Source organism: Mus caroli, chromosome 15 (genome assembly GCF_900094665.2).
Source record: "Mus caroli chromosome 15, CAROLI_EIJ_v1.1, whole genome shotgun sequence".
Lineage (NCBI taxonomy): Eukaryota > Metazoa > Chordata > Mammalia > Rodentia > Muridae > Mus > Mus caroli.
Window position 1 is genome coordinate 82,864,520 of NC_034584.1, and position 10,444 is coordinate 82,874,963.

Consider the following 10,444-nt stretch of genomic DNA (forward strand, 5'->3'; position numbering starts at 1 on the left):
TGTGTGTGTGTGTGTGTGTGTGTGTGTGTGTGTGTGTGTGTGTGTGTGTGCATTTTCCTAGTTGCTAATTCCTGTAGGAGACCCACAGCCCATTATGTGCAGTACCATCTGGACAGATGGGTCTGGGCTATATAAGAAAAATAGCTGAGCAAGCCAGTGAGGGCACGCCAGTAAACAGGACCACTCCAAGGCCTCTGCGTCAGGTCCTGCCTCCAGGTTCCTGCCTTGAATTCCTACTTCCCTTGATGGTAGGCTGGAACCTGTAAGCCAAATAAACTCTTTCTTTCTGTGTTTTGATCACAACCACAGAGAAGCAAACCTAGAATGTGTGAAGTTCTATCCCAAGCCCTAACTTTACAAAAGAGTGCAGCCTTTCAATGGTGGCACGCGCCTTTAATCCCAGTACTCGGGAGGCAGAGGCAGGCAGATTTTTTGTGAGTTCGAGGCCAGCCTGGTCTACAGAGTAAGTTCCAGGACAGCCAAGGCTATAAAGAGAAATCCTGTCTTGAAATAATGAAAGTTAATAAATTAATTAATTTAAAAAGAATCTAAATACAGGGAGGGGTGCAAGAATAAGATTTAAGGTTAATTGGTTTATCTATACCTGAGAACAATGAAGAGGCAAACAAAATAAGGTCCTGGACAGTGCAGTAAAATAATAAAAAGAAATAGATGATAAAAATTTAAAAAGAAAAAGAAAATTTATCAGCTGATCTAATTATTTTGACTAAGCTGGGCCCTGCTCCATTAAGTTACTCCCTATTGTGTAAACTGGTATTTCAGGCTATGTCTTACTGTGAGAGACTCTAGTGAGCCACACAAGTGGCTTTTGATTTCATTTTGAGGGTGGAGGACGGCTTTTAGGCCAAGTGGGCACATGGTACTGGACACAGCACCTGTCCAGTGTTCCCCATGCAGCACAGACTGATAAAAGACTGTCTCAGGGGGCTGGAGAGATGGCTCTGTGGTTAAGAGCACTGACTGCTCTTCCTGAGGTCTTGAGTTCAAATCCCAGCAACCACATGGTGGCTCTGTAATGGGCATGTGATGGTGTCTTCTGCTGTGACTGAAGGCAGCGACAGTATACCCTCATATGTGAAATAAATAAATCTTAAAAAACAAACAAACAAAAAGACTGCCTCAGGCTTTCAACCTAGTTCCTTCCCCACTGTTGACATGACATGACCTACTCAGATTGCTTGTCTGCTCATCTTCCGGTCTTCCTGTTTGTACCTAGTTTTGCCCTTTCACTTCCTCAGCTGGACTCAGTCACCGCTCAACACTTACCTTTCTCCAGCCTCTTCCCATGCTTTTGTTTGTTTCCTTGTCTTAATGGCATGGCCTCTCCTTGTATCTCTGACCCACCCCTGCTTTCAGGCTTCTGGAAACTCAACCTGACCGTGCCTCTGAACCCTGTGCAGCCACTCTGTGACATTCCTGCGCGCACACACACACACACACACTGATATATTTACCATGCGCGCTGTCATGTGTGGTCAGAGTTGATAGTAGCAATTCAGATTGGAACTGAGAGAGACCAAGTGTCTGCCTTGACCAGGGTTCTCAAGGAGATCAGAAGTATCTGGCACATTGCCATGTGTGTCTGAAACAGCTATACTCTGTGAACTTATTGCTTGTTATTCAAGAAACTCTGACAAGTGTGTGGGTCTGTTTCTGACATTGGATGCTCATGATAAAAATCCAACGAATCTTTGAATAAATTGAAAGAATCGACAAGATTTATTCAGATGATGATTTTAAAAGTCAATAGTATTTCTATAAAATGGGCATACTTTGCAGATACAATAAAATTCTATCTATAAAAAGATTACCATTTACAAAGAAAATATGCAGAGGAAGAAGTCTGCTGAAAAGAAGCAAAGAAAATTACAGTTTAGGGTCCAGAGAGATGTCTTGGTGGGTAAAGGCACTTGCCACTAAGCCTGATGACATGGGTTCAAGTCCCAGGACCCACATGATGGAAAAAGAGAACTGACTCTCAGAAGTTGTCCTCTGACCTTAATGCACACACACACACACACACACACACACACACACACACACACACACATTCACGCACACATGCATGCACACACACTCCAAATAAATGCCATTTAAAAATTTTAGGTGTTTAAGGGTTAGAGAGATGGCTCAGCAGTTAAGAGCATTTGTTATTCTTGCAGAGTACCTGGGTTCAGTTCCCAGCACCGACATGATGGGCTCACAAGCATCCAGAGCTCTAGGTCCAGGGGATCCAGCAACCTTTCTGATCTTTACAGGCACACACACACACACACACACACACACACACACGGAGGCAAAACACTCATATGCATAAAAAATATCCAATAGGCATTTAAACAAAGACACTCAAGGATAAGCAAATGAATAGACATACTGTATTCAAGAACTACATGTAAGGTTCGATGCCGTAAAGAAGGCAGCTCTACCCGGAATACAAATATTTTTCGTATATGCTGATACACAAGTTCAAATTAGTGCCCTCCAAAAATTCTAAGAGTGTTTCCCATTTGGTGGTTAGCTTGATATTGATTGCCTGAATCTGCACCGTATGTGAAAGTATCAGTCCAGGACAGCTCAGCCATTTCTAAGGCAATGAGATGCAGAGATTTGCATAAAGCAATAAGGCTGTATACAGTACAAAGACACTGGCATTGACCTAAGGTGGATGACTAGATCAGTGAGCCAGGCTGGCACGTGCAAGGATAGGCCTATGTATGTGAGCATAGACCACATGGTAGAGGTGACCGCCTGAGTAGGGAGGATTTTCCAGAGGGGTCTGTTGGGACTCTAATCTTGCCTCATGCTAATGATGATCCCATTCTAGGAACCACAGTCGCTAGCAGACACCCAGGGTTATTGTTATGCTTTTGAGTCCTTCATCGACAAACAACACAAATCACCAAGTTTAGAGATGTTGCTTAAATTGGTTGTATTAAAGTTAAGATGGTTTTACATAAAAAGTAAAAACACCAAGAAGAAGTGAAAAGACCATTTATAGGGCAGGAAACAATTTTTGCAACAAAAAGCAACGGACCGGGGGTGGAGGAGGTGGGAGGAGTGGGGAGAGAGGAGTCTTTAACAGAAACTATGACAGGTAAGAGAAAAGTGGGACCCAGGGTCCATTGGACAGTTGACCAAAGATACAAGTGAGAACTTTCTAGAAGAAACCAAAGTGGTTGTTAAATATGTGACAACAGATAATTTTCATTTTACTATCGAGTGGAAATATGCAAGAAGCTTCCTAATACTTCACAAGAGGCAAGAACAGCAGCGTCCGGGGGCAACAGCTGCCGGTGGGTGCTGGCCAGAGTGTGAATCAGTACTATCTATATCTGCAATGGGAGTGAGATACGGTGAAGCATCCTCCCAAATGTATGTCCACCTGCAAACCTTCCTTTTCGGAAATAGTCTTTGCTGAGGTTATCCCTGAATGAGGTCATACTACAATGCGGGCGGGAATCTAACACAAGGATTGCTATCTTATCTAACTCTAAACAGACCCATGGAAGGCAATAATGCCTGCGTGAAGACGGACCCAGGAGTGATGCAGCCACCAGTCATCAGAGGTCACTGCTGGACACCAGGAGCTGTTGGAGGGGAGACCATCTCTAGAGTCTCGTTGACCTGGCTATCAGAGTTAAACTTCCCTTGTTAGCTATTGGTGTGTAGCTTATTGCTACACTGTTACAGATATTCCTACAACTTGTTAGCTAGAGCTGTTGTCTCTACTGACATTTCCCCAGAGGAAGAACTCTGTAGGTGTGCAGCCCCTAGAGTTCCTAGACACACTTTTGCAGAGTTATCCAGGCAGGATGGCTTAGGCATAGGTATGGAGGTTGACCCCCACTCCCCACCCCGAGCCTTGACAGGCAACACACACCTGTGTTCACCTGACACATCACATGCCATCCTTGGCAGTAGGATACAATTGCAAAGGTGGCGTTGAGAGAACCTGCTCCAGACCTTCCCATCCAGGGACACAGACAACAAGCAGGCAAGAGAGCTATAGACAGGACCAGGTAGCGAGGAGGTAGTAAGAGAGATAGACTAATTAGGTAGAAGGTTATAGCACAGGGGCACAAACATCCTTTAAGGTGGGGCCTGAGCCAACACTTTCTGAACCAATGCCAGTTAACAAGTGCCCAATGAAGTCCTGGGTATAATCACAGCTCAGATATTTCGCCCTGTATCACGGATGTGTCCATGCCATCTGAATCTTCAGGAAAGTGTGCGCAAGAGCTCAGCGGTCCTTCCACCTTCCATATCCGTGGCGGCACTTGATGCTGTTTGAGCACTATAACCCATCCCTGGATCCCTGCTCTATCTTAAAGGAAACAAGTAGTACTGAGGAAACCCCACTGGGACTATTGCAATAGGACCCAAGTATGCTGCTCACCTTGGCCAACATTACACCGCAGACTCTAGTGCCTGGCTAGGTCAGTGCCAGCGTTGCCCCCGCACCCCTTGTGAGATCCTCTCAGGGGATACCCCTGATCCAACCCTGTGCCCTGTTTTGGAGAATACAGCTTGAAGGTCGTCTTTGAGAATTGGGGTGGAGCCAGAGTTCCTCAAATACAATGGGACAAAAAGGCGAAGCCTCTCTATGGTTCCCTGGCACGGTGGGTGGTGGAGGCGAGGTCATCTGTGTGGTTTTCATAGTCTGTGCCAACAGGGCAGGGTGCTGTGCACTTACTAAGTTCACCCCTGGGACTTTACTGGATTGGACTCTGGTATAACTGCTCTTGTGGGACTTATTGTCTACATGTTGGTAGTCATTGACCTCGAATGCATAGATGGGCTTTGTTCGACCTCTGACCTCTGCATCCATTACTGGCATGGACCAAGTGGTTGAAAGTACCTTTGCTTCTTCTCGTTTCCAGTCTTGTCGCACGGTCGTTCTGGAAGGCCTGATCGCTGTTTCCATCAGGGCCCGGGCACTCCGCACTTTGGGTGGAGCGTCTAAGAGTGATTCTGAGAGGCCGACGTTGGCAATGGGCGGCATTTGCTTCTTGGCTTTCTTCACGCTGATACCTTCCACACAGAGGTCAGACCCGTTGAACGGTGGCAGCTCCACGGCTGGCTGTGAGAAGAGATATAGCCTGTGAGGATTCCTCCCCTGACTTGGAAACCAGCAGCTGGAGAGTCACCTGGCGGGTCCCACACCAAGCCGCCCGCCATACTTCAGCAGCTTTGTCTGTGGACTCTTCTTTCAGAAAGAGCACCCAGCTTGTCTTTCTACAGGTCCTGGGGCTCCATCCACAGGGCAGACAGTAGCCCAGAGGCCAAAGCCTCAGTCTTGATGCCTAGCCTGCTGGGTCATTCCTGATGGGAGGGCACTGGAGAAACTTCAGAAAGAGGATAAGGGGCTCTGAAGAGAAAAGTCTAGAAGCGCCCAGGGGTTGTGGAACACCCCCAGCTATTCAGGCAAGGGCCTCTCCCATTACCCAGAAAGCTGGGACATGGAGAAATGTCAGGTAGAAAAACTAGATTATGAAGGCCACAGGGCCCAAGTGACAGGGCTGTCCAGCCAGCCTCCATGTCTAGAGTAAACCTTTTGCTAGGTGCACACAGAATGGTGAGCTCGGGGCAGATCAGTAGACCCAGGCTCCCGACAGTCCTGCACGAAGCCAGGACCACTTTGTCCAGACCCAAGAAACAGGATTTGTGTCCCCCCCTTCATCCCCCCCCCCAGTGACTGAGAATGAAGTGTCTGCCACCCAGGAGCCCAAACCCACCCACCTTGTGGACAGACACTAGCAGCCTAAGAAGGGTAGCTGCTGCTATCCTCACCTGCCGCCACAGAAGCTCAAAGTTGCCGATGTCACAGTTTCGGTCCAGTTTGCGATCCACCACCACCTTGATGGTGTCCTCCTGCACCTGGGCACAGAGCTGAGCCGTGACAGGAGTGGAGGGGTGCATGGTGGGGCTGGAGTTGATCTCGATGAGCCAGGGCTTGAAGTCTCTCCCCAGGATGAAGTCGGCTCCATAGAGCTCGAAGCTGTTCTTACGGGCTTCTACGTGGTCCTGGGCTACCCTCATGGCGTTGGTGACAGCTCTTTTCATAGACGGGTAGATGATGCTACCCCACGTTCCTCCTCGGCCCCTCTTCTGCAGGTACTCCTGGAAACGAGTGCTGGTCCACATGTTATGACAAGGTAGCAGCGGACTGCGCTCTTTATCATTTTTGAGACGCCTCTGGATGGAGTTGTTACACAGGTGGATGGCGCTGTGGGCAATGTCCTTGTGAGATTGGTGTACACCAACAACCATCACACAGAGTCAGCACAGCCTCCCCAGCTTGCCCTGGAGTCACAACGCCTGGTGCAGGGTGGCTTCAGGAGGCCTGGGACTGCTCTGTCACCCTGAAGCAGCATGGACCACCCCCCCACCCCCACCTGCCTGGGGGACAGCACAGATTGTACCAGGATGTAGCAGAGGTTCACCAATGCAGAACCAACCACTAGGAAAAAGAAATCTGCTTGTGCCTCAGTTTCTCCACATGCACACGTCTATAGGAGCCCATGAGCCACCTGCCTAATGTTTCCAGTGAGTTTGTTTTTTTCACTCCTGCCTAGTTCCATGTAACTTAAAACAAGTAGTACCTTTAAACTGTAAGGCACTGTTTAGGACTAAGGGGATTTTCATTTCAACTGCAGTATGGGGGTAGGGATTCCACACTGGGAACCTCCATCCAGTTCCAGAATGAGGCCTGCTCCACAGACCTATGTGAAAAAGGTGAACATTTAAAAAGATGTAGCCACCTAAATGGTAGTTTTCAAACTCTGTCTTTAACTTCTGTTTGTACAGCTGGGTTATGCCTGTTCAGCTGGGAAACCTCCCATCAGCCAAAGCTGAGAGAGAGAGCGTGTGATATTGCCAGGCACAGAGTTCCTGGCTGGTTGGTTTAGCTGGGCCCATGTGGAGAGGCTAACAGGCTCTTCCGGGACTGCAGGCTGCTCCCGGACTTCATTTGCAAAGTGAATTTCTAGCTCTTGCTATGCTATAGACTCTTTGTCGGGAGGCAACACACAGATGGGGGTGGTTGCCTTCAGCTCTGCCCAGCCCCCTTCCAGGTGTAACCTAACAGGTGTCACTCCAGGTGTGCCGAGGGTACAGTTTACCCAGCAAAGTTTCAATTGAGCAACCCTTAGCCTCCCAGGAATCCAGCTAACTCTCCCTCTCAAAGTCCCCTTAGGGCATCCAAGTTCCCAGTCCTGCCTGCCAAGTGACCATCACTAAACCATGGAGAGGAAGCCCTGGGTCATCCTTGGGGATTCAGATAGGTTCTCAATCTCCTACCCTCACTGGGATGTGTTGGTTCATTCCCCAGGAATTCCCTGAGAATTTGAGCCTGGTAGCCCCCATACCCTGATGCTCTGGCAGTGATGGACCACCTAGAGGATTCAGAGTGCCAAAGACCCAGGGTGCCTCATGCTATGTGCTTAGAGGAATATGGAGCTCCCCACTGCTGACCTGTCCAGCTTGTCCAGGGAGAAGCGCTGTGTGGAGAAGCGGAGGTAGCTTTCTTTGTAGAACCAGATGGTTAGGGGATTCCAGTCTGTGACGAGGAACCACTGTCTGATGTCAAACTTGGTGTCGTAGATGAGCATTGGGGTCTCGATGTACTTCTGGACCACCCATTTGTTGTCCTTTGTGGTCTGGTTGTCTGTGGCCACCAGATTCAGGATGTTCTCCACACGGTCCATACACACAATATCTCCAAGAACAAGAGGTGGTACCTTGGCCTGGTGCAGCATAGTCCCCAGGCAGCCATAATGAGCCCTGACACCCACCCTGCCATTGGTCCAAGCACCAAGAGTCTGCAGGACTGGTTGGGCAGGACAGGTGTACACTCAGGGGACGTTGACTACTTGTTCAGCTCTCCCGCCATGGGACCAACCCTACACTCCAGAGAGCATATAGGAAAAGCAGACCAGAGAATCCATCACTCAGGAGCATGCTTTTGGGTTTGGTGTGCTCTCTGAGCAGGACTGTTGGAGACCAGTAAGGGTTTATGCTACAGGAGGGACCAGCCAAATGGGATAATCTTGGCACAGGTAGGAGGCCTTTAATGCCTCCCCATTGACGTTCCTTTACCCATAGGTAGACTCTATACTTTTCCAACCTTGGCCCTAAAGTAGGTCTGCCCGACTTGTGAGGCAGGCGAGAAGGCACCAAATGTTTCGTTTTGAGCTGTGTTGGGGTTAGTGTCAGTGACAGAGCCTGCTGCTCACTTTCTCCTGCCATGACAATGTAGGACAAGAGCGAGGCCACAAGATAGGCAGAGCACCCTTGCAAGCTGCCCAGGGACACAAGTTTCTGCTGAGATTTGGGGGGACCGTTCCGCAGGACGTGTGGTCATCAATTCTGATGCGAAGGTAGAGAGAGGCTTCCAGCCGCAGTGTCCCACGGGCACAAGGGAAGAGCTCACAGAGCACATGGCTTCCATTTATTTAGTCACAGCAAGTTGAGACCTTGCCTGGGAAGTCACCAAGGGCCACCAGCACTAGGCAAGAGCGCAGGCATTTGACCCACACATCTGAACAATTTACAGAGTGCCCCTGAGAATGGAGTCTTCAGTGGGAGGAAGGTATGGCCTGACGGGTGAGGGGAGACAGAGACTTCTCAGGATGGGGAGGGGGCTGAGCCCAGAGCCCAGGAAGGAACACAGCTACAAAGCAAGGCAGCAGCATCACAGAAGAATGGAGGAAGCCCTGACTGTCTGCAGGGCACCAGGTGGGAATGGACCATATATATTCAGCAGAAGAATTCAGGAGAGAAGACCTCTAGGACTAGATGTGATAAACCACACATTAATAAAATATTTTAAAGGTCACGTGGGGGCTCACAATCACCTGTAATTCCAGGGGTTCTGACACCTTTTGGCCTCTGCAGGCACCAGGCACACACATGGTACACATACATGCATGCAAGGAAATAAAACCCACTCATACACACAAAATAAATAAATCTAAAAAACATTTAAGTCACATAAATAACTTGTGAATTAAAAAAAACCTTCAGAATAAATCAAGAGACCAACAGGATATACAAATTAAAAAGTCTGTTTAAATGCTACAGAAAAATAGAGCATTCTTTAACAGAGACAAGAGGATGCAGCTGGTGCCACAGACAGAGGAAATTTGATAGCTGTAAATATTTTATTATTTCACAGGAAAGCCTGGAAATAAATAAACTTAGCATTTAAATCAGAGACAAGAGAAAAATCCCTCATAGAAAAACTGAGACTGTTGACTTTGGAAACAAAAATAATTAGGAAGTTACACATGTGCAGATGCTCACATACACATGCGTATACTATCACACATGTGTATACACACATGCACGCACATCCACCACCATACACAAGCATATGCACATATGACTATGTGCACATGCACACAAACACACACACACCACTAAGAAAGAAGACAATGTAATTCTGGCTACACTTTGGGTAGATGAGGCAGAAGTATGAACGAACATGTGGATAAATCACAGGCAAATTTTATGAGGTGTTCAGAGTTTGCCTCTCAGGGGTGCTCGGTTTTTACAGGCGAATTTTACCCTGAATCCAGGGGACAGGAAGTACATTGTTTGAGATGATGCTTCCCCTACACCCTTTTTAGAGGCTACAATAAGCCTGTTGCTAAGATCAAGGTAACACACACACACACAAACAAAAACAAAACAAAAAACCCCAACACTTAGCGGTTGTTTAGTGGATACAAATGAGAAAATCTGAGCTCAAATAGCAAACTCTAGAACAGCACAGTGACAGGACCCCCTTTCCTCTAGCACAGCTTGGGCCCTCATCTGACCTTGGCAGCAAGTCTCCCTCCACCCTAGAGCAGGTGTCTGTCAAGGTTGGGAACTTGCATAACGGGGAGTGCTCTGCCCAGTGAACTCACCTCGACCCCGGGATTTGGCTGCAGGCTTTATGATCCAGATGTTCCGGATCCCATCGATCTCTGTCTGAGGGTTCACAGAACTGATCTTACTCAGCAGAGCTTGGCATTGTGCAAAGTAATTTTTCGAATCAGTGATGGAAGCGTTGCCACTAAAAAGCAAGATCCAGAAAGGGCGTGAGGCGCAGAGAGACAGCACTGGTGGATGCCTCTGCTCCAGGACAGGCTGGTGGCTATATGGCAAGAAAGGGTTAAGGGCAGCTGAGGATACCTACCAGTTGAGGATACCTGGGGTCATGGACTTAGAAGATGGACCTGGGCATTGTGTGTCAAGAAGTAAGGACCCTAAGCCCAGCATGCTAGTGCATGCCTCTAACCCCAGCACTTAGAGGCAGAGACGCAGAGACGCAGAGACGCAGAGACGCAGAGACGCAGAGGGGCAGAGGGGCAGAGGGGCAGAGGGGCAGAGGGGCAGAGGGGCAGAGGGGCAGAGGGGCAGAGGGGCAGAGGGG

At 48.4% G+C, this 10,444-nt stretch overlaps 1 protein-coding gene across 4 annotated transcripts in view; it reads right to left on the reverse strand.

Annotated features, from left to right (window-relative positions):
* The window catches only part of Ttll8 (tubulin tyrosine ligase like 8), a 66,660-nt gene that overhangs the window by 18,710 nt on the left and 37,506 nt on the right, over nt 1-10,444 (reverse strand). For 3 of the 4 annotated variants that reach the window (XM_021183999.1, XM_021184002.1, XM_029469424.1), the window contains 4 exons: nt 9,936-10,084; nt 7,498-7,741; nt 5,815-6,250; nt 3,029-5,104 (listed from right to left, as the gene is read on the reverse strand). In XM_021183999.1, the coding sequence (XP_021039658.1) occupies nt 4,502-5,104; nt 5,815-6,250; nt 7,498-7,741; nt 9,936-10,084 (1,432 nt within the window). In that variant the 3' untranslated portion in view covers nt 3,029-4,501. Of the gene's footprint in view, nt 1-3,028; nt 5,105-5,814; nt 6,251-7,497; nt 7,742-9,935; nt 10,085-10,444 lie in introns of those variants that run through there. The other variant, XM_021184001.2, reaches the window with a different exon arrangement.